Here is a 26,882-nt window from a genome sequence, read left to right as displayed (position 1 = left end):
AAAAAATTCAACTGATAGATCGTAGTTGTACATACAGTAAAAATAACTACAAAAAAGAAACCGACTTCAAATACAGCTGGAAAAGTAAAATATAAAAAAGATTTGATATTATTAATTACTTAATATTATTTAGATGTGCTATTTATTATACAGGTTTGATATCGGCGCTAAAACAAAGCACTAAATCTGTGACTCAATCCCCGTTTTCCAATTACAGCACTAGAGCGCATTATGCGGCATAATGCTTAACGTTGAGTGTTCCAACTACAGCAACGCTTCGCACAATCGAGCACTCTTAAAATTAATGCGCGTGAATTGATGCGTGCAATCGATTTATCATTAATTGTTGGAAAAAAATTTAAAGCTTTCGTTTCATTGTAGTTTTTTCGATATAATCAAAGTTAATTCAAATTGTGTTAAAAAAATAAATATAAGTATGGATGAAGGTAAAAACATTGAAAAAAATGTTAATGAAATAATCAAAATCCAAATTACTTAAAATAACCGTAAATAGTTTTCAACCAATTATTATGTATACCACTTTATTTACACATTAATGAGGTTGTTGCTAACTCTATGAATTTTTTTTTTTTCAACACTGAACTTAGCGCAACCTGCTGTTGCGTTTCACGTTCCAATTAAGCATCAGCATAATTCGGCATTGTGCGCCACTGAGTCGCATTATGCTCTGTAATTGGAAAACAGCCAATGACAACAATACAATAAACAGCTTACAGCACAACAGTAGTCCAAGTAGGAGGAGGAGCGAGGCAGAATGAGTAAATAAAGATAAAAGACACTAATATTTCGAAGATACGGTTGAATTTAAGAACGCAATATATTTTTGTTTACTTCAGTTCAGCCAATTGCCATATAATATAGGGCGGTATTAAAATAGCTCCCGTAAAAATAGTATTTTTAATGCCTTTAAATACTTAAATGAATGTTTTCTTAATAAAAAGTTTTAAAGTAAATGAAAGGATTTTTTTTTACATTTAGCGCCTAGAAATGACTGAAAATACACAAACTAGTGCTTTTTTTGCTGTTGGTATACTACCTTTTCGAAAATTGAGTTGGTAACACTGAACATTATCGTCCGATAGTTCACGGGAATATCGGTGTTGGCTCCGATATCCGATATCGGACCGGACAATGTGAAAGACAGGTACCTAAATCATACATTTTACTTAGCCTCCGATATCGGATATCGGCTATCGGCGCCCGATATCCGATATCGGACCGGACAATGTGAAAACGCTCTAAGCTTGACCTATACTCAGGGGAGATTTGGCGTCCTCCAGGCAATAGAGTAATATAATATATACGGGTACTCCAGGCTCCATCCAATCTCCATAATACTTGCTCTGTGGCGTCCTCTGCAAAAGTAGACGTTCTCATTACTTTTATTTTTATATAGGTAATCGGCATGTATTTCTGATAAAGTAGATGGGAAAATAAAGAGCACTCTGCACTGCTTATTTTTATTGTTGCACAATTGGCCCTTGATTTTAACAGGCGCGATGTTTCTTATTTAAAAGTTTGCAAGACCGACTTGCACCTATGCAGATCTAAGGTCTTACAAGTCTACAGTGTTTATGCCGCCAACCTATGAATATGAAGAGTAATTAAAAATAAAATAATAAGTTGTATTTCTTTTGTATATAATACTTCCAATATGGAAAACGTTCGAGCTTGTGTAATGTGCTTAGAAATGGATGTAACCCTTTCTAATTTGCGCTCTAATTCACTGGAACGATATTATAGAATATTGACGGGAACAGATGTAAGTTGCAAACAAAATTATTTTATTTTTATGTTATTTATAAATATCTCATCGTTAAAAAATACAAATTACAGATTATGATTCGTAAATCTAACGCAAGTGTATGTATATAAATAAACAACAATGTAAAATAAGTACTTTTTTTAATTACAGCCACTAACATCCCTGGAGCTTCCTATGTTCGCTTGCTATGTGTGCAAAGCAATGTTAGACAAGTTCTATTCATTTAGACAGAGGAGCCTGAGGGTTCAGGCTATATTGCAGGGGATCTTACAGAGCAATGGAAAGGTCTGAATTAATGTTCTATAACTACATAGTATAAAACAATGTCGACATCCCTTTGTATGCTCATATCTTTAAAACTATGTAACAGATTTTGATGCAGTTTAATAATAATACATAAAGTAGTTTGAGGAAGTGTGGTCAAGCCGCAGAAAGAATGCTTGTAATATAAAATATATTAAGGAAAGAAAAAAATTAAGAACTTTGTAAAAAGCTTAATTAAATTGGTTTTAATTTATTATGAATTTGAAGATAGTTAAAACACTTCCTTTATTAATTATAAATGCTTATTGGGTGTGATCAATGCTTACCTTCAAAAAATTAAAATCTTTTCTCTTTAATATCATTTGTAAAATTCTTATACTAGTCTTTATTCACATACATATCTTATTTCACTAGTTACCTATTGGTGTACCTTTGGCATATCATATTATTTATTCATTTTGTAAATTGTATCTTCAGCTATAAGGTACCTTATCATAAATAATTAAATTAATAATTATTTTAGATTTTAATCCAGTCTAGCTATAACTCTGCCACCTCTCTTTGCCATGCCACCGTTTCATCAAATTCCTTTCAGTGGCAAGAATGAGATAATATCATTGAAACTTTTATTTAATTATTTAATAATAATATAATAAAGACTAGCAAACCCGGCGAACTCCGTTTCGCCACCAGAGACTCCTTTTCTTTGCTATAAACCTCATGGAGCCCGAGACCTTTCCAATGAATGCAAAACCGTGGAAATTGGTTCATGCATTGGAAAACCCGACGACTTGTTTTTATATAGAAGATTACTCATTCTATCATTGAAGCAACACCACAGACTGAAGCTTATAAATAAATGCCCTATCATATAATTAGTTTGAGTATGTAATAAAACATATTAGGAATAATTATTCTATTGCTGTACCAATTTAAACTGAAATGTATCTTATATTATCCTTCCAGGTTTTAGAACAAGACATTAGGCGGTTGGACAAAAAATCCTACTGCCTAAATTCGAATTTAAGTATTCAGAATTTAGTGGAAATTAAAATTATAAATGAAGATGATGAAGAGACAATCAAGGAGGAGTCAGAAGAATTACTAGATTGTGATTTTTCCTTTCCAATGAACGCTGACAATGATTGGCTGAGTGATGACGAAACATTATCCATGCATAAGAGTGAGAAAATGAAAAGGAATTTGGAGGAAATAGAGGTGAACATGGAGGAAGTAATAAAAGAGGAAAATATTGTGGATGAGGTAAGTTATTACACAAGAATATATGTACTGACATACCAATTTTTCGTGATCTGCCGAATTTGGTTTGAACAGAATATTTACTTCGGCTGAACTGTCTCTAAATATATGTCTGTCTGACTATAAATATAAATAAATTGACTGAAATTGGCTGCTAAATGTTATTGGTTCTCTGAAGTACTCTCCTTTGCAACAAATTATAGGCGCATTAGAGCAAATCGGGAGCAATTTTTTGAGAAATTAATAATTTAAGGAAATTAACATTCTGCGCTAACTTCTTTCCGGTGTGTTTTGTTCGTTATATATTATTTAACCTGACGTGTCAAACACCTTACAGCGAGCGTGGTCGCGGGAAAAATAAGACGTTACTGTTAAATCACTTTGTTCGTTCAAAAGTCCAATTTCTAAAAGCATATACTCGCGCTAAAGCTAATTTTATGCTTTCAGAAACCGCCCAAACCCTTGAAAACAAGGAAACCCAGAAAGGCACCGCAACCAAAAGTAGTGTCTCAACACAAAGACATACTAAAAACGTTCACGAATCACACCAACGGGTTCATGGACAACATCAAACTGGAAACATATGTTACGGTGGTCAATTTGACGGTAAATAATATTTGAAATATTGTTTATTACTTATCATTTATTTTAAACTAGGTGTGCATTGCTCGCTCCTGTTGTACTTAGTGTGATGATATAATATAGCCTTCCTCAAACTTCCACAAACAAGCAAACTCTTCAGCTTTATAATATTAGTATATATAGATTCAGACATTTTAAAAGAAAAGAATAAATTTGATAACGAGGCCGGATTTATTTGAACCTGCTTTTTGCCCCAGTTTGGAAAGAAGTTTGCCACGGCTAAATAATGCTGTTTCTTCGATAAAGTGATTGAGATAAAGTCCATATTAATAATATGTTTTGGAACATGTGTTTTTATTATTTTGTCTCAAAGTTTTTAAAAAATTTCAGCAAGAGGAACAATTGGAAGAAATCCAAAAACGGCGAGAGACTCTCAATTATAAAAATTCTGCATTCAAATGTGAGCTCTGTTTTAAAGGCTTTATAGATACACAGACATGGCAACATCATATGCAGAAACATGATAAGGTACATATCTTAAACTAGCTGCGCTTCGCGGTTTCACCCGCGTGCCTCCGCTCCTGTTGGTCTTAGCGTAATGATATATAGCCTATAGCCTTCCTCGATAAATGGGCTATTAAACACCGAAATAATTTTTCAAATCGGACCAGTGGTTCCTGAGATGTGTTTGAAACAAAAATTCTAATATGGGTTAGAAAGATTGTTTGTAATCTTTATAATCTACTCATAAAAACTGTACTAATTTCATGATATTGGTTTAAATTAGTCTAAAATATTATTGGAATATTTGTTGTCATTGAAAACAGAATGATAACATGAATTATTGATTATTTTTTGAATTTGAAAAACCAATATTGCATCTGTACAGTCACGTGGTCTCCACTGTGTCCAATTTTTAAATAATTTTTTGACGTGACAACGTCTTATAATTCGATAGCGCCGGCTGCACGCACAAAAAAACATGACTCATGCGGCGTTACCTCGCTCTGAGGCGTTCCATGTAAGGCTTGAAGTGCAAGCGAGAGCGCGGAACGACCGACAGAGAAGCACAATCGGACGTTGTCACGTTCAATTACTAACGTCCGTAAACCGACTTTACAGACAACCAATTTTTTTTTCTGTTTTGTGTGTTATATTAAGTACTAAGATATATGTTTTTACATGGTGGCAAATAAAACGCTTTCTATTTCTATTTCTATTTCAACACACTTATACAATTACGTATGTAACGTATGGCTAAATAAAGAAAATAAAACGAAGTGTTACATTAATATATAAAAAAAGCAACTTTCCAGACATCAGGCAGCCTGGAATGTAACATATGCAAGATTCGTTTTAAATTGACAAGTGTTCTCAATAAACATCTTTCCATACATGCGAAGAGGTTTATGTGCAAATACTGCCCATATGTATCTAAACACGTGTGAGTAGAATAATCTATATTTATAACTAAACCTCCGATTTTGAAACATTCTTCATTGGTGGTTCTGTTGGTCTTATCATGATGATATATTATAGCCCTCCTTAATAAATGGGCTATCTAACACCGAAAGAATTTTTCAAATCGAACAAGTAGTTCCTGAGATTAGCAAAAAAATTTTTTAATCGTGTTCGGAAATATTAAAAATGTACATAAATAAGATGTTAAGCTTTATTTCATCATAAATGACTCTTATTGTATTAAAATCGAGATAAGATTAACTCTTATCTCTATTATTAAAATGTCTACTTCAAAAACTATTTTTGTATGTGAGTTTTAATATTATTTTAATTAAATGGAGTTCTAATATCTACTATAAAAATGTGTATATATGTGCTATTCCCACATATATTGTGTTTATAGGACTCAAGCCAAGCAACACCTTTGCTGGCACCAAGGCGTTATGTACAAGTGTCCATACTGTGAGGAGATGTCGTCGTGAGTATGTTTTGATATTTTGTAGATAGATGTTATTTTACTAGTAGATGCACCTGACTTCGTTTGCTTTATGTGGTACTGTGATATTATAATTTATATTTTGTAAAAAGTACACTATTAAAAAGTAAGCTCTGCCAATATAAGTTTCGTCGAAATAATAAATGTCCGAAGCAAAACTCTGCTTACGCGTGTATCAGGCAGGGTTTTCTAGTGAGTAGTAAATTAGACTTTGAACATTACTGCAACGAAATAAGGTGCTAATTCTAATGAATCTGTATAAAACACAGCTCTTACATTTTATGGCGACGTAAAAATAACCGATTTTCAGTCATTATTTATCGTATGTCAATGAATATTTTAGCCGAAAATGTAAATTTTTAACTACCTATATATTTTTATCTATTCACATATCCGCCACCAAGTTACCTAGAAGAGATTGCTTAGCGATAAGACCGTGCCTATCACTTATCACTTAGAGTTGTAGCTTTTGTCCAATTCTCAGACCTACCCGTTATGCATACAAAATTTTATTGGTCAAACCGTTAAAAACCCATAAAAAACAGCGGTGGTTGAAGTTAAACTCGCGACTCGAGAATTCAATAAATAAATAAATATTTCAGGACAATTTTCACACACGGCACGATCTGATCCCATACTAAGCATGCGCTTGTGTTATGGAAACCAGATGGCTGATAAACAATACATATATAAATTTAAAAAAAATACTTAAATAGATAATTAACACCCAGACACAGCAAACGAGCATTCCCTCACTCTCCGTTCCTCCAACCTTTTAATCTTAAGTATTCCTTCTCACCGTTCCAACTTCTTCCATTCCTCCTACACTGTCACCGTTATTAACCTATGGAATTCTTTACCCGAAGAAATAAAACGAGCTCAATCGATTTTTATTTTCAAAAAGAAAGTTAAAAACCATTATTTATCTCTGTCACAGGCTAGGTGTTAACTCTGTCGATTTATTTATAACATATGCTTAAAAAATATGTATGTATGTAATATTATATATATGTATGTATGTATGCTCGTATATATTTAAGTATGTATTCTTATATATTATCTAATATGTATATAGTTATATATTTTTCTTTTTTATTATTTGTGTATGTATGTATATTATAATGTAAGCTGCATATAATATGTAGGTATAGTATATACATATTAAACTTATTATTCTGGCACTTTTATTTATTTTGCACCACCATGTTATTGACTCATTTATTTTCCTCGTCTTTTCTGGGTTGCCTGGTAGAGATCGCTGCCAGCGATAAGGCCGCCTACTGTACATTGTTATATTATATTTTTAAGTTCATAAAATGTATTCTTTATAGTGTACAATAAAGTATTTTTCATTCATTCATTCATTCATTCATTCATTCAAACGTCTATGTTCGTCACACAAATATTTGAACCGGGTGGGAATCGAACCCACGACCTCTGGTTTGGAAAGCAGGGTCACTACCAACCGAGCCAACCGGTCAGTCAAAGTTATTGTTCTTAAAGTGTATTAGTTTTAAGCTAGAATGTTGTATTTGTGATTAAATGTACAGTACTCCAAAAGTAATAATGCGCATAGAAATCTTCGTCACTGTTCGGCAACTGTCATATTCCCGGAGCGTCCGAAGATATGTATTTAGAGTGGTTAAATGCATTTTCTTCATGCATAATTTAGTCAAATTATGTGTTTTGTACTAAAAGAGATTAATATTTATTTGTAAGTAACGATTTTGTTTCGATAAGTCCTTGTAAGTAAATAGCGAGGACAACCCCACGAATGCGAATATATCTTTGTTGGATTGATTTACTTGGAAATTGTAAAGTACTTTTAAAGTGTCTTACTGAAGCTGGTGTAATGATGGAAGAAAAGAAGGTTAAAATAACACAAAATGTATATTGTATAAAATATGGTTTTCAAACACAGGTTAATCACTAAAATCTCAGTTCAAAAGTATTTACAGTACTGATCATTTTTCAATATTATGACAATTACAAAAAAATAAAGACGTGTGGCACTCGGGGACTGCCGCGGTAAAGCTATTGCATAGCATGCCTTCAAGCCACACCTCCGAGCCCGTCGGAGTGGGGAGCGTGAGGTTTTTTCGTTACGGAATTTCTCGATTCGGGCCCCGCGCTCAAGGCCCGCGATAGAAGCTATGCAATAGCTTAAAATAAAAACAATCAAAATCAGGGATTATCTTTATTTCTGACATTTTAGATACATCGGAACTTTCATTATGCTCTTCTTCATTTTCATTTTTCACTTTCCCTACTGCCATCACCTGTGTAAATCATTTCATCGATTAATTCAATTCACCATTAAAAACAAAACCAAGAAGGGTATGTAATAGCAGCTCTATATAATTCCACACAGAGAGAACATGTGTAGTCACCACCAATATACATATAAAGACGACTGACGGATTTTCGAGTTTTTTGACTGACAGGCTACCGTCACCTACCGCCCGATTTGTTTTTGATTATGTTTGACCGTGAATTGACTTCTAATTCTTTTGAACAAGGTGTAAAATGCAAGTGCATTGTTTAGGGCTCTTACGATTCAATGATTCGAGTGTTTTCGGAAATACGACAATTAGCGAAGATTTGCATGCGCATTATTAATTTTGGAGTACTGTATTTTCTTTCGTTTTATTACCCGCATACAGAAAATGGACGTCGTACCTATCGCACGTGCGCATCAAGCACCCGTCGGACTACATTTGCGGCTTCTGCGGCTATTCGTTTGTTTCGCAGATCGGACTCAACATGCACAGGTCCATGATGCACAAAGGTTTGAAGGTGGGTTGTGACGTCATCATTGCTACGATAACCATAGATAACGTTAACATATGTACGTTATAACACGTAAAAAAGTGTAGCTAGGTTGCCAACACAACATTTTGATCTTTAAAAACGGCACACTAACGCACACATGATATGACACGTCACAGAGGAATGGAACGATTTATCTAGCGTCTGCGAAAAAGACACAATTGAAGTAAAATGTGCCTAATTAGCCATATTTCGACATGTCATTGACATACTAAAGTAAAATGTGGCTAATTAGCCATATTTCGACATGTCATTGACACACTGAAGTAAAATGTGGCTAATTAGCCATATTTCGACATGTCATTGACACACTAAAGTAAAATGTGGCTAATTAGCCATATTTCGACATGTCATTTCCGGAGTGCTAATAACCAAAAGTTAACAACATTTTTACTTAAAGTATCATTGGTTTTTATTACAAATGACCCGAAACACTGACACAAAGTTTCGGGTCATTTGTAAAAGGATGGCGGTTCTACAGGGATCTTAGTACGCAATGACAAAAAGAAAAATGATGGTCAGAACGCTGATACCGGATACCTTAAGATACTGTAATATTTTATATTAGAGAATCTTAACATATTGTTCATCACGATCATAGATAACGTTCAGATATAGAATTTATAAGTAAAAAACATTTGCGGCTTTTGCGGCTATTCGTTCGTGTCGAAGCTCGGCCTCACCATGCACAAGACTATGATACACAAGGGGTTCAAGGTGAGGTGTGACGTCATCATTATATGTACAATACAAAACACAAATACCAATGACGTCATCGTTATCACCTTAGACGTTATTTCAGTCTAAAACACACTTTTTAATAGCCATCCATAATTTTTCTACAAATCAGTTTTTTATTATCTATTCATATAATAAAATCGTTGGAAAGTCAAATCTGTACATTAAATATTTTTTAAAATAATACTTGGGGAGTTTTCTACAATCAATACCGAAGCCAAAAATATACTTTTTAGAGTTTTTGTCTGTTTGTCTGTATGTATGTCCGGGCTTATCTCAAAAACTACTGCTTGGATTTACTTCAAATTTAGTATTAAGATACCTTGAGACCTGAAGAAGGACAAAGGATACGTTTTATCCCGGAAATCCCATGGGAACGGGAACTATGTGGGTTTTACTTTGACTATGCGAAGCAGCTGGCGGAAAGCTATTTGTATATTTAAATCTTAAGTAGCATTAATAAATATCATAACAGATGCCGGCCAGTAATGTGGATGACAAAGAAGCGCCATTTTGTGAGGCGTGTGACGTCAAATTCTTTTCCGTGGAAGCGTTCAAGCGACACATGGTCACAGCGAAACGGCACACCCAGGAATCTGAGAATAAGTGAGATTATTTATGTCTATATTATTTATTTATTCATCTTTTTAATCCGTTTTTATCGATATGGCTCTAATACAAATGTTATCCCCAAAAAAAATATCATTTATTTGTGCAATTTTGTTATTGAAGTGAAACTTTAATTTTGTTGAGCGTAAAATTTCATGGCAATACCGTCACGTCATGGAGTAAGGCCATTTATTTGAATCTTGCTTGAAAGAAGTTTCACTTCTGACACGTGTGCTCGGCGCACACGCCCCTTTTTTATTACTTATATTTACAAAATATCAGAAAACAAAGAAAATATCGAAATCTTACATTCACTGGCAAAAAATACGAATACATTTTCAAGCACACCAATTTGCGAATGTAAATGTTTTTTTACAAATAATTATTTATTTTTATGAAAAAAAAATTATCTTCCAACATTTTCCAGGAACGGCTGTCGCCATTGCGGTGAGTCGTTCAAAACGGAGGAAGAGAAGCGTGCACACGTGCGCTGCGCTCACTCGCGCAAGTACAACAACAAGAGCGACACTCGCACTTGGCCGATTAATTGTCCGCATGTATGTTAAACTAGCTTAAAAATTGGTTGTTTGTAAAGTAGGTTTACGATCGAGATGTTTACGTGATAACGTCTTATTGGTGGCAGCGCTCGAGATGAGACGGGAGATCGGTCCGTCTCTCTCTCGTTATACCTGGGATCGCGCTCGTGAGGTTTTGGTGTGACACAAGTTTCTGAACATGTCACCCGACTAAAACGATTTTAAAGACGTTATCACGTCAATAGAAACTAATTCAAAGAAAAAGCCTCATAGTTTCCGTTCCCGTGAGATTTCCGGTATAAAACCTATCCTATGTGTTAATCCAAGTTACCCTCTATATGTGTGCTTAATTTCATTGTAATCGCTTCAGTAGTATTTGCGTGAAAGAGTAACAAACACACACATTCACATCCTCACAAACTTTCGCATTTCAACTCAACTTGTTTCACCGAAAACTGTTCATCCATTTCAGTGCTCAGAAGAGATAGCTAACGCGGGTGCGTACTGGGGCCACTTCAGGAAATACCATCCAGATAAAGATTATCCCGTAGAGAGGAATAATATTTGTGACGAGTGTGGAAAGGGCTTTAGGGTAAGTGTTATTATTATTTTAAATTTTTGAAGTGAAAAAGACTTTAGCGGCGTTGGGTATAAAATCTTAAACTCGCGTCAGGACACGTGGCCTGATCGAAAAAGCGTAAGACGGACTTTTTTTTTTAGCCCTTATATTCCATGCGTAAGACGGATACCATTCCAAAATATCAAACATGCTGAAAGTTAATAATCAAGTTTTCACTTCTGCCGGCACTCCCGGAGTGCAACCCGTCTTTTTTTTTAAACGGTTAAATTATTATTAACTCACTTTTATTCTACAATGAAATGAAACGTAAGAATAAATAATATAAAGAATAAATCGCGGTTAAAATCGGTAACTTATAAATGTAAAATCAATTAATATAAAAAAAATAATTATGCAATTTTACTAAATTAATACATTAGTTAGTTTTTTCAATTTCCTTGTAAGTATGTAAGTTATGGGTAAGTAAGTTATGGGTGTCATGGCCATATAACACCTATTGGCCAAAGCCAACCTCACCTGCTCGTGGTGCACCCTGCTGGTCTACAAACGAGGCTCTGGCGATTAGTTTAGAGTGGTAGAACTACAGCTGCATACAGTCTCTGTATGTAGCACGAACGGGCTGTAGTTCGTCCGGGGCAGGACCACTACCTCACAGGAAACCGGCGCGAAGCATAAATTTGCGTTTCGCATTGGGTAAGTGAGGCACCCGGAAGCCCATCCCCCCCCCCTCCCTTTAAGTATCATGGCAGCGGTTTTAAACAGAAATTTACCCCAGGAGGGTACCAGCTCCATCGATGCTGGAGAATCCCTCCCTGAGCAATCTTGTTCAGGCCGCCCTACGTATTCTGGTGAGGGCAAAATACCGCTCGTTACTTCCCTACCAGGCAAAAAGAGCAGAAAGACCAGCGCACCCCTTTCCACGCTCCGCGTTAACTTCTGCAATATCAGGGGTATTCACTCTAATATAAACGCCGTGCATTACCACCTCGAAACGGCGAAGCCGGCCTTACTGTTTCTAACCGAAACTCAGATATCTTCACCGTCTGATGCATCATACCTTAGTTACCCTGGCTTCAGCCTGGAGCACAATTTTTTACCCCGCGCTGGTGTATGCGCATATATCCAGGAAGATATCTGCTTTCGTCGCCTTGGTCATCTTGAAGGTTACCTTTCCATCCTTTGGCTACGTGTAGAATGCGACGACCACCCGCGCATCTATGCGTGCCTTTATAGGTCCCATAGCGGAAATTACGAATCGGACCGACTCTTTGAGCACATTCAGTCGTCGGTTGACACCGTGTTTAATCAGACTCCTGCTGCAGAAATCGTTGTCCTTGGTGACTTCAATGCTCATCATGCTGAATTTCTCAAGTCACGAACAACCGACTACGCGGGTAGATCTGTACACGACTTCGCTCTTGCCTATAACCTCACGCAATTGGTATCATCGCCCACGCGAATTCCAGACATTGAGGATCATACGCCTTCTTTGTTGGACCTTCTGCTGACTTCCCACCCGGAAAATACCGGCTACCAGGTAAATGTCGATGCTCCTATGGGCTCTTCCGACCACTGCCTAGTCCGGAGTTCAGTGCCAATCTTGCGCTTACCTCGGCCTCCACGTGCAGGCCACCGTCGCGTTTGGCACTATAAGTCGGCAGATTGGGATGGGATGCGTACTTTCTTCTCATCGTATCCCTGGAGCCGAGTTTGTTTCTCCGCGAATGATCCTAGTGCGTGTGCTGACTCTGTCGCCGACGTGGTGCTTCAGGGAATGGAGCTCTTTGTTCCGAACTCTGTTGTTCCCGTGGGTGGCAAGTCCCAGCCTTGGTTTGGTCGCTCTTGCAAATCGGCATCGCGCCGTAAACAAGATTGCTTCCAGGCCTGGGCCAATGCACTCGCGTCTAGTGATCCAAACGCCCGTACACTGAAAAGAGAATTGAACTCTGTCATTGGCCCACACGGCAAAAGAGAAAGCCGACCTTCTTGGCTCTCTTTTTGCTGCTAATTCAACGTTGGACGACACAGGGTTCTTGCCACCTACCATCCCACGATGTGAAGCATCCATGCCTGACATTCTTTTTAGTCAGAGAGCAGTGCGTAAAGCACTCCTTTCCCTGGACGTCCATAAGTCAAGTGGCCCTGACGGTATTCCTCCCATTGTGCTAAGATGTGCGCACCTGAGTTGGCTCCGGTTCTGACGCGACTTTTCCGGTACTCCTACTCTACAACTCATGGAAGACGGCTTTAGTGCATCCGATCCCGAAAAAGGGCGATCGCTCGGACCCGTCCAATTATCGACTCATAGCTATCACTTCTTTGCTCTCCAAGATAATGGAAACCATTATCAATCGCCAGTTGCTGAAATATCTGGAGGAGCACCAGCTGATCTGTGACCGTCAGTATGGATTCCGTCACGGACGATCGGCTGGTGATCTTCTAGTATATTTAACACATCGTTGGGCGGAGGCGATAGAGAGCAAGGGTGAAGCATTGGTGGTCAGTTTGGACATAGCGAAAGCCTTTGATCGGGTCTGGCACAAAGCGCTTCTTTCGAAGCTTTTTCCTATGGGCTTCCCGAGAAATTTTGCCGATGGGTCGCCAGTTTTCTCACTGAGCGTAGTGTTACATCCCAAGACTGTATGCATTAATGCATACAGCCATCCCTCTAACTATCCCGTCAGCACATTCCTTTTCCGCCATGATCCCTACGCGTCGCTTATCCATTCCATTCCACCTCAGTCTACTTCCAACATCCTAAGAGTACGGTTGCCGGCGAATCTATATAAGTGTATTAATTTCTCTAAAAGCAATTATTGTGTTTAAACTAAGTTTTAATAATAAAATCTTTTTTTAAAAAGAGGTTTATTTCACCTCCCGTAACATTTTTGGTGGCAGCGGTGGGATACGGAAATTCCAGTGCCAGGCAACCTTTAGGCTCATTCCGTATTCCGCGTTTTGTTCAGTCCGGAAACTATTAAGTGTAAAGGGTGAATAAAGTGTGAAAATCCAAGGTGCATAAGTGCTAAACCGGAAGGTTTCAAGTGCGTAAAGTGATATATTAAATAACCATCGACGTGATTTTCTCCCTGCGTCGGAGTGCTACAGGCACTCAGTATACCTGCGCGTGTCCTGAAATTGGACACCTGCCCGTTCCTGCCCGTTCCTGTCCGTGGAGCAGCGTCGCGCCCTGAGAGCGTCCCGAAATACGAAGTCAAAACACAAGACAAACGTAGACAATGTACCGGATGTTTATCGTCGCATTGCTCATCGTCGCCGTTCATGCAACATTGTAAGTCGTTATCAGTGTCTGTATTATCAACATAGCTTAAGAGCCCGTGTATAATTTATGATTGTTCTATATGCCGTTATTTTGTACAGTTTTATTTAAATTAAAATTGTTTCCCCTCATTTTTTAAATATAAAATATTAAACTTAAAATATTATGTCAAAATCGCGCGCTGACGATAGTAAATTGTTCATTCCCGTTCCGGAAGAAATTCCTAGCGATAGTGAATCTGTAAAATCTCCCGTGGGCTCACCACGAATTACCAGACAAGCCGCAGCCGCATTAGCTATGGCTGAACTAGATATTAATATTCTTTTTAAATTCATTAAGCCCTATGATGGGAATAGGGAAACTTTAAATTCATTTATCGTGAACTGCAATAACGCATATGAATATGCATCTGATAAGCAGAAACCTATTTTATTCAAATATATTTTAAGTCAACTAAGCGGTAGAGCGGAAGTAGCTTGTTCCATTAAAGAATTCGGGACATGGGAACAATTAAAAGAATTCTTAAAAACGCAGTTCAGTCAACGTAAACATTATTCTCATCTTTTAACTGAGCTGCAAGAAAGCAGGCAGGGTTCACAGGAAACCGTTAGTCAGTATGCATTGCGGGTCGAGACTAATCTTTCTCAACTCCTTACCGAGATATCATTATCCACTACGAAGGCTAAAGAACTTCCGGGTCGAACAGCAGCGATGGAGGATTTAGCCCTCCATCACTTCTTAATGGGGTTACACCCCAGAATTTCCAACATCGTTAGATGTAGATCACCCAAAAATCTTAACGAGGCAGTGAACCTCGCAATCTCGGAAGAACGTATTCAGCAGACGCTTTATAAACGCCCTCAAGGTGATCAAAAACCTAATAATCATAATAACGACAATAAGTCAAGGTCGGTCAGACCTCAAAATGGTCCTCCTCCTAATCCATTCCGCGGAACTAGATTTAACAGTCCGCCACAGAATTCTCATCCTATATGTCGTTATTGTAAAATCCCTGGTCATGATATCTCGCAATGCAAAAGACGCGAATTCAATAATAATCGATTCAGAGCACAGCACCAACCTTCACCCAGAGTAACATATGTAGCACAATCCGATCCTGTAGGCCAGGACGAAATTGACGCATCCAATGGTTATGATGACTCATCACCAGATCCTTTAAACGAATAAGGGTCTCGCCTCAGTGTCGCACGAGACAAGTATCCAAAGTCGACACAAATCCTATTTCAAAATCCAAGGTCATGCGACAGGGTAACCAGCCCCAAACTGACGGCCTTATCAAATTCGGCTTGACAGCCAACCCTTCGAAATCCAAGGTCATGCAACAGGGTAACCAGCCCCAAACTGACGGCCTTATCAAATTCGGCTTGACAGCCAACCCTTCGAAATCCAAGGTCATGCAACAGGGTAACCAGCCCCAAACTGACGGCCTTATCAAATCCGGCTTGACAGCCAATCCTTCGAAATCCAAGGTCAATCAACAGGGTAGCCAGCCCCAAACCGACGACCTTACTACATCAGGGTTGACAAGCCACCTTTCAAATTCCAAGGTTAACCGGAAGAATAACCAATCTCAACTCCTAAATCCACAAGTCCCAACGTTATCGACACCTATAGTAACCAAAGGTGTCGATCGCGAAGTTTATGAAATCAATTTAGATACATCCAAAAGGTTATTACCGCATGTTTTATTAGAGTCTCCAGTTTCCGATATTCCATTGTCCTTATTAGTAGATTCCGGTTCCGCTATCTGTCTTATCAAGCAGTCTAGTATTACTAAATATCCTAATTTAACTAAGGAACCGATTAAACTCAAGGGCATTGACCCTGGCGATGAACCAACGTTGACGGAAGGTCACTTCTTACTCGGTCTTAAACTAGCTCATAACAAATCTGTAAAATTTAAATTCCATGTTATAAAGCAAATAAATCTACCGTATGACGGAATAATAGGTACAGATTTCTTAACAGCTTTTGGCTGTAAAATTGACTATATTCATGACACCTTAAGAATAGGTAATTTAGACATCAAATTGCATTTTGTTGATCCTTATTTTATTATTCCTGCTCGGACCGAAACCGTGATAGAATGTTCAGTCCGCAATGCCAATCTTAATGAAGGTGTGATTGTAGACCAGCACCTTTCTGAAAATCTACTAATTTCCAATTGCATAGTCAAAGTTAAAGAAAATAATCGCGTTAACCTGACGGTTGCTAACATTTCAGAATCTCCTATAACGTTGAAGTCTAATTTAAATCTCGATATAGCTCCTTTAAATCTAACTGCATTTCAGATAAATAATAACTATCATAATGTATCTAAACGAATTCCGGAAATAATTAAATCCTTGAAATTAGATCATTTAAATGACGAAGAATATAATTCTCTCACAGAACTTTGTTCTCAGTATGCAGATATTTTCCATCTTCCAGATGATAAGCTAACTAATACTACAGCTATAGAACATAAGATTCAAACTAGTACTGACGTTCCAATTCATACTAAATCGTATCGTTTTCCTGAGTGTCATAAAAAGGAAGTAGAAACGCAAATACAGAAAATGTTAACTCAAAATATTATTGAACCGTCTTGTTCTCCATGGAGTTCACCCATATGGGTGGTGCCTAAAAAGGCAAATTCTCAAGGTCAGCCACAATGGAGAGTTGTAATTGATTATCGAAAGCTAAACGATATAACAATCGGTGAAACTTATCCAATCCCACAAATCAATGAAATTCTTGATCAATTAGGTAAAAGTAAATATTTTTCTACCCTTGATTTGTGCTCTGGTTTCCATCAAATTCTTATGTCTCCTTCAGATGCTCAGAAAACAGCATTTTCCGTCCCTCAAGGACATTTCCAATTTAATCGAATGCCTTTCGGGCTGAAAAACGCCCCAGCCACTTTCCAAAGGCTAATGAATAACTGCCTCTCTGGACTGCAGGGCAGCCGTTGTTTCGTCTATCTCGACGATATCGTCACTTACTCCTATGACTTAGCAACGCATATCAATAACCTCCGAACTGTATTCGACAGGCTCAGGTCCTTTAATTTAAAACTCCAGCCCGATAAGTGTCAATTCTTACGAAAAGAAGTCACATACCTAGGACATGTGATTGGGGAAGATGGTGTTAAACCTAATCCAGATAAAACCAAATCCGTGACAGAATTTCCCACACCGAAAAATCCGAAGGACATCAAATCATTTCTAGGCTTAGTATCTTATTATCGTCGTTTCATCCCTCATTTCGCAAAATTAGCGAAACCTCTCACTAGCCTTCTCAAGAAGGACGTTCCTTTCAAATGGGAAAACGAACAAATCCTAGCTTTCGAATCCTTGAAAGATAAACTCGTGAATGCCCCTATTTTAGCTTATCCAGATTTTTCACGGCCATTCCTATTAACGTGTGACGCTTCAAATTTCGCTATTTCCGCTATCTTATCTCAAGGCCCAATTGGACAAGACCGCCCAATTGCCTTCGCTTCACGCAGCTTAAACAAAGCTGAGTGCAATTATAGCGTCACCGAAAAAGAATGTTTGGCCATTGTATTCGGGACCAAGACCTTCAGACCATATATCTATGGTCATCGATTTACAATTATTACCGACCATAAGCCACTACAATGGCTTTTTAATTGTAAAGATCCGGGTTCCCGTCTAGTTCGTTGGCGACTCAAACTTGAGGAGTTTGAGTATGAAATCCAGTATAAGAAAGGCAAATTCAATGTAAACGCTGACGCCCTATCTAGATATCCCGTGAACCCTGTACAGCCAGAAAATCCATTAGTTGCCAATCCGAATGCGGAAGCACCCCCGGCATTAGATCAAGATCTAATGGACTTGCTCATAAGTCCACCCTCTTTTAATCCTGACGAAATCCACCTACCTTCATTACCTCCTCATGATGAAAATAATGTCTCACCGGAGCTCGTACCCAATCCTGTTGATACACCCGCACCGTCTCTCCAACCTGAAACGCAAAACTTACCTGGACAACCCTCTGATGAGCGCGTTGTCACGAATCCAACTCCAGCCTCTCCCCTGGAATTAAACTTACCTGATGATGATTATCCCGCTTTCTTAAAGATAATGTCTAAAAACGATAGAGTATTTAATACCAAAATTTTGGAATACAATGAAGATATTAATAAAACAAAATGTAAAATTATAATTCTTCCAACCTCTATAGATCTCGATGAATCTAATCCATTTATTCAAGGTGTCCTCGATAGTTTACCTGATAGTACAGAAATCATTAATAAGGAAAGAACCTTAAATTCATTCATTTCATTTGACCATAATAATGTCACTTATTATTTATTATTCTTTAAGGTTCACCATTTTGACAAATCTTCGTATGTAGATATATACAACAGTCTTAAATCCCTACGGGACGAATTAGTTATAAATCTTGATACTAACGTCACTCCAGATATAGCTATTACAGAATTTAGAAATCCATTTGACACTCATCAATTCGTTAAAATCTATAATATGTTAATGTTCCTATTTCATAATTCAGGCATAACTATACATGTGTACCGAGATAAGATCATATACCCTACTCTTTCCGAAATTCCCAAAATTCTTAGAGAAAATCATAACATCCCAATCGCGGGACACCTCGGTATCACTAGAATGTTAAAACGTATCCAAGAAATGTTCTTTTGGAAGAACATGCGTAGTGATATGGAATCCTATGTTAAGAAATGTCCACAATGTCAGATAAATAAAGCCTTAAGACAGATAAATCGTGCTCCAATGCAAATTACTAGTACTTCGACGGAACCATGTCAAAGAATTTCGTTAGATATCGTCGGACCTTTGCCTGAATCAGGACCGGCGAAGCTCAAATATATCCTTACTATCCAAGATGACCTCACTAAATTCTCATCAGCATATCCTATACGTAGTACCACGGCTGAAGAAACCAGCGAGTGCTTACTTCATTATATTTCCATATTTGGTATACCTAAAACAATTCTAACCGATCAAGGAACAAATTTCACCTCAGAATTATTCAAGGAAACTTGTAAGTTCTTAAAAATTAAAAACCTATGGTCCTCACCATATCATCCGCAAACACAAGGTGCTCTGGAGCGAAGCCACTCCACTCTCAAGGAATATTTACGATCTTTTGTTGACCCTGAACAATCTAATTGGCCTAGATATGTATATACCGCAATGCTTACTTACAACACGTCCGTACATTCAACAACTAATTATACTCCATACGAGTTAATGTTCGGACATAAGCCTGTGATCCCTAGTTCTATTTATGAAGAAGTTTCAGGAGCTACCTATCCAGAATATGTGCGTATGCTACAAAGTCGCCTTAAACATTCCCGAGATAAAGCATTAGGCTTAATTAGGAAATCAAAACAACAATCTAAAGTCTATTACGATACTCGCACTCGGTCAGCTAACTATAAAAGTGGGAACTATGTATATCTTAAAAATCACTTAAGATCCAGGAAAGCCCTTTCTCCAGTGTGGAAGGGCCCATACAAAATAATCCGTGTAAATGGAAATAGCACTCTCACGCTATTAATCAACCGGCGTCACGTTACCCACCATTTTGATGAAGTGAAGCCTGCCGATGTTGACGTAAACCTGTAAAGGAAAATAATGATTAGTGTTAGAAATAAGTGTAGTTATAAATAAAATTCAATAACTTACCTTAGTTAAGTTTTCTTATTATCTTAGTAATATAATACTTATATAGTACTTACCTTTAGTTAGTCGTACTTACCTTCCATCTTATTACTTACAGTTCAACTCCAGATCGGTATCAACAAGAATTTGTTCATCCAATCACCCGTAGCGCAGGACTCTATTTTGACCCGATTGGGAAATTAAATATTAACGTAGGCTATTTAGATGTAGTAACCCCTTTAGATATATCTTATATAAATCCGCATATAGAAAATATTAACTTATTTTTAAGCACACTACGTTTCATATGTTACAAGATCCAGGCTCATTATCCTAATAACACCGAATGTAGTTACATACTAGAACCTCTCAAAACCCGATATAATGACATAGTATCAGAGTATTCTTCTTTTTCTCATGTGATCAGCAATAAGTTCAAACGAGGGGCTTGGTTTGCTGGTATTGGCACACTCTCCAAAACAATATTTGGCACTTTAGACGAAAATGATGCATTAAAATATGATAACGCCATACAAGCTGTACAGAATAACGAGAAAAAACTGAGCTCATTACTTAAAGAAAATATTTTAATCACATCTTCGACCTTTTCTAAATTTAATTCAACATTATACGATATAAAAAGTAATGAGGCCAGTCTCGCGGAAGCTATCGACAAACTCTCTTCTCAATTTCAAAATTTCTCAAATCTCTCAATTAACTTAAATATTAAATCAAAAATTGATAACATATTGGCTCGTCTCGAAGCAGCAATGCTGACGATATCATTCCGATTAGAAGATATAACAAATGCTATTCTATTCAGTACACAAAACATTTTACACCCGGCTATATTAACTCCCACGCAACTGTACCAAGAGCTTGTCGATAACTATAGACACATACCCGTAGATCGTAAGTTACCTTTAAGCATAGAATTAAATAATATACACTTGTTATTAAACATCTCTAAAGTCATTTGCTATAGTTCTAACAATAAGATCATTTTTGTATTACGAATTCCGTTAGTCGCCATACAAGATTATAGATTATTCCACTGTTTAGCCTTACCTACTCCGCATAATGGAGATAAACCGAATTCTTTTAGTTATGTAATTCCTAATATTAAGTACATCGCAATAACCACTGACAATTCATTATACTGTACATTAGATTCTATCAAATATTGTACTGTTATAAACCCAAATGAGCTCATATGTGACGTCACGAATGTATACTCAGCAACTTCAAATCCTCGGTGTGAAAGTGAACTATTAACAAATGTTGTAAGCGCCCTACCAGTCCAGTGTCACACAGATTTTATATTCGGAAATATAACAATTTGGGAACCTATTTCTAATTATAACTGGATTTACGTGCAATCCCCAAAAGATAAATTGTTTGTAGAGTGCCGCAATAGAAATAATGTAATAATAACCATTTCAGGAACGGGTATCCTGAATATCCCAAATGACTGTGTAGCCCATAATAAAAATATTCGGCTTATACCTAAGTTCAAAGACATGTTTTTAAATGTAACGTTTGCTAATTCCGACTTCAATATAATTAATGACTCATGCTGTAATAATATAAGTAAATTTAAAACGGAAAGGAATAATGAGCCTCCTATGCACTTAAAGGATATAAATTTGGACATCTTCACAGTAAAATCAAAACGTAAATTTGAAACAATTTCGGACGACATAGACGAAATCATTAACCAACATCAAATAATTAAATATGAGACCCATTATTCTATAATTTTAGTTCTAGTAATAAGTATAATAATTGTATTTCTATTTTATAAATTAGCTTTATACTTCAAAACCGGTAACTGTCCTCGTCTCCTTCACAAACCGCCCGAACCTGAAAATATTCCAACACCAAATATCCAAGACACCCCTCCGAGAAAATCCGTTTCATTAGAGAGTTCAACCCCTTTATCTAAATCCGGACCTAGCACCAGAATTAATTATTAATTTCATATCTTTCCTTTAGCTCCGCTCCAAATCCAAACTACGTAGCTTAACCCCGTAGTTTGGACTACCCCCGGGAGGTGTTACATCCCAAGACTGTATGCATTAATGCATACAGCCATCCCTCTAACTATCCCGTCAGCACATTCCTTTTCCGCCATGATCCCTACGCGTCGCTTATCCATTCCATTCCACCTCAGTCTACTTCCAACATCCTAAGAGTACGGTTGCCGGCGAATCTATATAAGTGTATTAATTTCTCTAAAAGCAATTATTGTGTTTAAACTAAGTTTTAATAATAAAATCTTTTTTTAAAAAGAGGTTTATTTCACCTCCCGTAACAGTAGTATGAAAGTCGTGGTCGACGATTCATGCTCCGAACCTAAGCTCGTGAATGCTGGTGTACCTCAAGGCTGCGTTCTATCTCCCACACTGTTTCTTCTGCATATCAATGATTTGCTGCGCGTTAGCAGCATTCTTTGCTATGCAGATGACAGTACGTGTGATGCAGTTTATGCCGGCCGAAGCAATATTTCTCGGGATCGCGTCATTGAGTGCCGGAACGACCTTGTGTCCGAAATCGAAACTTCCTTAGATGAAGTCTCGAATTGGGTAGAATTAACCTGGTCCAATTTAACCCCAATAAGACACAAGTCTGCGCATTTACCGCTAAGAAGAATCCCTTTATCGCGACTCCCATTTTTCAAAGTACTCCCCTAAAAGCCACAGCCAGTATCGGAATTCTTGGTCTCGAAATCACGAGTGATGTGCAGTTCTCCTGTCATCTGGAAGGAAAAGCTAAGTTAGCTTCCCAGAAATTAGGAGTACTCTGTAGAGCGGGGCAGTATTTCACTCCGAGCCATCGCCTTAACCTTTATAAGGCGCAAGTCAGGCCGCATATGGAATACTGCTCCCATCTCTAGGCCGGTGCACCTCAACAGTATCTCCTTCCATTTGACCGAATCCAACGGAGAGCTGTGCGCCTCGTTGGCGAGCCAAGTCTAACCGATCGGCTTGATTCTTTAGCACTGCGTAGAGAAGTCGCCTCCTTATGCGTCTTCTACCGCATTTATCATGGGGAGTGCTCTGAAGAACTGTTTGGAACACTGCCTGCGGCTGAATTCCACCACCGTACAGCACGTCACAAGCTCAAATTCCATCCATACCATCTGGCGATCAACAACAGTTCGCTTTAAAAGAAGCTTTTTGCCGCGTGCTACGGAAATTTGGAATCTGCTCCCGCGGGCAGTGTTTCCAATGAGTTACGATTTGGGGACCTTTAAGAAAAGAGCGTACACCTACCTTAAAGGCCGGCAACACACTCGCCATACCCCTGGTATTGTGGGTGCAATTGGGCGGCGATGTTCACTTAACATCAGGTGACCCGTCTGCTCGTTTGCCTGCTATTAACAAAAAAAAAAGTTATGTGATTTACCCGTTTTATTATTTTAGTTAGACTGTTTTATCATACGGTATATAAAGACTATATAATATAATATTGGTCCGAAGAGCGATCCTTGAGAGACACCTGTAGTGTGGATTATGAGAAATGCTTAGTGAATTTTTCATTGTTTTGCTTAAGTATATTGAAAATAATTTCAAACATGCATAATAAACGTTCCGAGGTAAAAGCCGCAGATAAATTTGTGTCTATTACATTAATTTTGTAAAGCAACAATTAGTTCACTTAGTCAGAAGCCTCGTGAAAATCTATAAAATAAGAAAACATGATACTTTGAATGCAAATTGTTTCGTTGTTGTTTTATTTTGACTGACCGGTTGGCTCGGTTGGTAGGGGCCCTGCCTTCCAAGACAGAGGTCGTGGGTTCGATTCCCACCCGGGACAAATATTTGTATGATGAACTTGGATGTTTGCTCTGTTATCTATATAATTATTTATTTAAAATTAAATATGTATGTTTATCGGTCATCCGGTTTCCATAACACAAGCGAAAACTAAGTATGGGATCAGATCGTGACGTGTGTGAAAAATTGTCCTGAATTTATTTATTAGTATTATTTCGTCTTTTATATCTACGTTACTTTTTTTTGTTTTTATTTTTTGAAGTGAAAACTTCTTTAGCGGCGTTGAGGTATTTTTTCTGTAATGGGTATAAAATCTTAAACTCGCGTCAAGACACGTGACCTGATCGAAAAAGCGTAAAACGGATACCATTGCAAAATATCAAACATGCTCAACGTTAATAATCAAGTTTTCACTTCTGTTGGCACTCCCGGAGTGCAACCCGTCTTTTTCTCAAAAAAGGCATACATTTATAGAGTTTTCATTAAAAATGGTCAGAGCAACGCGTTCCTCGTGTACCACAAGCGCACACACTCCGCGGTGAAGGCGTTCAAGTGCAGTGAGTGCGGCAAGGCGTTCCACAACCGCGCCAACCTGCAGACGCACAGCCGCGTGCACTCGGAACAGCGCCCGCACGTGTGCTGCGCGTGCGGCAAGGCGTTCAAGTGCAAGGGGGCGCTCGACCGGCACTCGCGAGTGAGTTTGTTTAAGTTAGAATAAATAAATAAATATTATAGGACATTATTACACAAATCGACCTAGTCCCACAGTAAGCTCAATTAAGGCTTGTGTTGTGGGTACTAGGCGACGATAAATATAATATTATAAATACATATATAGATAATTACACCCAGACCCAAGAACAAATAATTGAGTTCATCACACAAATATTTGCCCTGACCGGGGATCGAACCCGGGACCGTCGGCTCAGTAGGCAGTTACTTTATCACTGCGCCAACCGCGTCGTCAAAGTTAGAGCGTGGTTATATTACGTAATGTAATACTCATGTAATATTTCTTAGACATCTTTACTCGACCAAAGTCAAGACAAGAATGACTCGCAACTGCAGACGACCGTTATTTATAGGACGATCAAAACAACTATTCGAGTGGTGTGAGTCAGTGCAGGTGTTATTGTGTTGTTTTGATCGTTATTTTTAATATGACATGTAATATTATTATTATTTGATAATTAAATGATTATTAATACTTTTATGCATTTGATTATTATTAAAATAATTAATTAAGTTCAATTGATTTACTTTTAAAATATAATTTTATCGTTAAATTAAACGCGCTAACATATATGTTGCAGTCAAAACCCTGAACCAGTCAATATCCTTATTGACCGGTTAAATTAGTCAAGACTAAGGGCGTCGGTCAATATCCTTATTGACTGATTTTATCTGACAAAATCAGTAACACAGTACACTCGGAGCGTCTGTATGCAGCAATATGCCAAACAATCATTCGCGCACTTGCTGGCAACTGTGCACGCAACACGCAGCGAATAAATGCCAGCCAATCGTTTGCCAGCTTTCCACCTATGCACATGTTAATAAAAACCATAGTTCCCGTTCTCGATTTCCGGGATACGATCTATCCTATGTCCTTTCTCAAGTCACAAACTATATTTGTACCAAAGGTGACGGTCCAAAAAAAACCCAGAGTCGATTTAGACAAATTGGGTATCAATGGCTTTATTATATTACACAATTTACCCCACCGAAAAATTAATGCCCATATCCATGGGGTATGAGAGTTATAGGCTAACAAAGTATATATGAAAAAATCATGAGTAACTTGTTATTTTTACCAGTTTTTACAACAGCAGTATACTATTAAACCATCCATCAGCCGAAGGACGTCCACTGCTGGACATAGGCCTCCCCCAAGGTTTTCCACCGCGATCGGTCCTGTGCCACCCGTATCCAGCGGCTACCCGCGAACTTCACCAGATCGTCGGTCCACCTTGTGGGGGGCCTACCAACACTACGTTCTCCGATTCGCGGCCGCCATTCGAGGACCTTTCTGCCCCAACGGAAAAAAAAAGCCGCTGGATGCGGGTGGCACAGGACCGATCGCAGTGGAAAACCTTGGGGGAGGCCAATGTCCAGCAGTGGACGTCCTTTGGCTGATGGATGGATTAATAGTATACTGCTGTTGTAAAAAATGGTAAAAATAACAAGTTACTCATGATTTTTCCATATATACTTTGTTAGCCTATAACTCTCATACCCCATGGATATGGGCATTAATTTTTCGGTGGGGTAAATTGTGCAATATAATAAAGCCATTGATACCCAATTTGTCTAAATCGACTCTGGGTTTTTGGTCCATACATTTTTGGACCATCTCCTTTCAACCAAATAGGTTAAATGTTTAAGTGTGAAGAAGAAACACAAAACCAGACGGAGTAAATTTCGTCTTTATAATGTTACTTAGGAAAGTAGCATAACATATTTATAATTATATAACAATTTCCCTTAGAGCCACACGGGCGACAAGCCCTACAAGTGCGAGGTGTGCGGCAAGGCGTTCACGCAGTCGAACAGCTGCAAGATGCACGTGCGCACGGTGCACCTCAAGCAGCCCTCGCCCTACCTCAGCAGGGCGCGACGCGACCGCAGGAAGACCACCGAAACTAATATATTCTGATTTTGAAAAAGTTAAAATAAAATCGGAAAAATTTTTATTTTCTCAAAATAAATTTATGGTTTTTATGTGGTTTGTGTTCTTTTTCCTCCATTTGATAAGCTAGAGCTAACGATGTTATAAAAAATGAGGGTAGTTTTATTCTATCCCATCCTCCCTACAATAGAAATAAACATTCGCGCAGTCAAACAGCTGCAAGCTGCACGGTGACCGCAGGAAGACCACCGAAAAATAAAAACAAAAAATAAAATAAAATGTGGTTTTGTGTTATAACTTCTCTCCCTTGTGAAAAGCTAGTACGTACTAGAGTGCATACTTTTATTTTTTAGTCTCGATTTTACAAAAGATTTTTTT

At 37.9% G+C, this 26,882-nt stretch overlaps 1 protein-coding gene across 2 annotated transcripts; it reads left to right on the top strand.

Annotated features, from left to right (window-relative positions):
- The first annotated feature begins 1,264 nt into the window (after positions 1 to 1,264).
- Positions 1,265 to 26,596, top strand: LOC123698415 (zinc finger protein 569-like). 2 transcript variants are annotated; one of them, XM_045645029.1, is made up of 13 exons: positions 1,267 to 1,783; positions 1,937 to 2,071; positions 3,017 to 3,313; positions 3,758 to 3,916; positions 4,283 to 4,420; positions 5,209 to 5,336; positions 5,757 to 5,831; positions 8,513 to 8,645; positions 9,892 to 10,022; positions 10,453 to 10,582; positions 11,034 to 11,153; positions 24,372 to 24,569; positions 26,364 to 26,596. In XM_045645029.1, exons 1-13 carry the CDS (start codon positions 1,676 to 1,678, stop codon positions 26,529 to 26,531), a joined length of 1,920 nt encoding a protein of 639 aa, XP_045500985.1. In that variant the 5' UTR covers positions 1,267 to 1,675; the 3' UTR covers positions 26,532 to 26,596. The 2 variants fall into 2 exon arrangements, with proteins under 2 accessions (XP_045500986.1, XP_045500985.1); XM_045645030.1 differs by lacking the exons at positions 9,892 to 10,022; positions 10,453 to 10,582 and having other exon boundaries at positions 1,265 to 1,783.
- Positions 26,597 to 26,882: the final 286 nt, after the last annotated feature.

This window comes from Colias croceus, chromosome 16 (assembly GCF_905220415.1).
Source record: "Colias croceus chromosome 16, ilColCroc2.1".
In the NCBI taxonomy this organism is placed as follows: Eukaryota; Metazoa; Arthropoda; class Insecta; order Lepidoptera; family Pieridae; genus Colias; species Colias croceus.
Note: the sequence above shows the minus strand (reverse complement) of the source record. Positions and strands in the feature narration are given on the sequence as shown.

Bases quoted from the DNA above. Each gene is read 5' to 3' on its own strand.
- LOC123698415 (XM_045645029.1), top strand. From the start codon at position 1,676: ATGGAAAACGTTCGAGCTTGTGTAATGTGCTTAGAAATGGATGTAACC. The intron at 4,421-5,208 runs GTACATATCTTA...GCAACTTTCCAG, and splicing joins ATATGCAGAAACATGATAAG to ACATCAGGCAGCCTGGAATG. The intron at 24,570-26,363 runs GTGAGTTTGTTT...AATTTCCCTTAG, and splicing joins CGCTCGACCGGCACTCGCGA to AGCCACACGGGCGACAAGCC.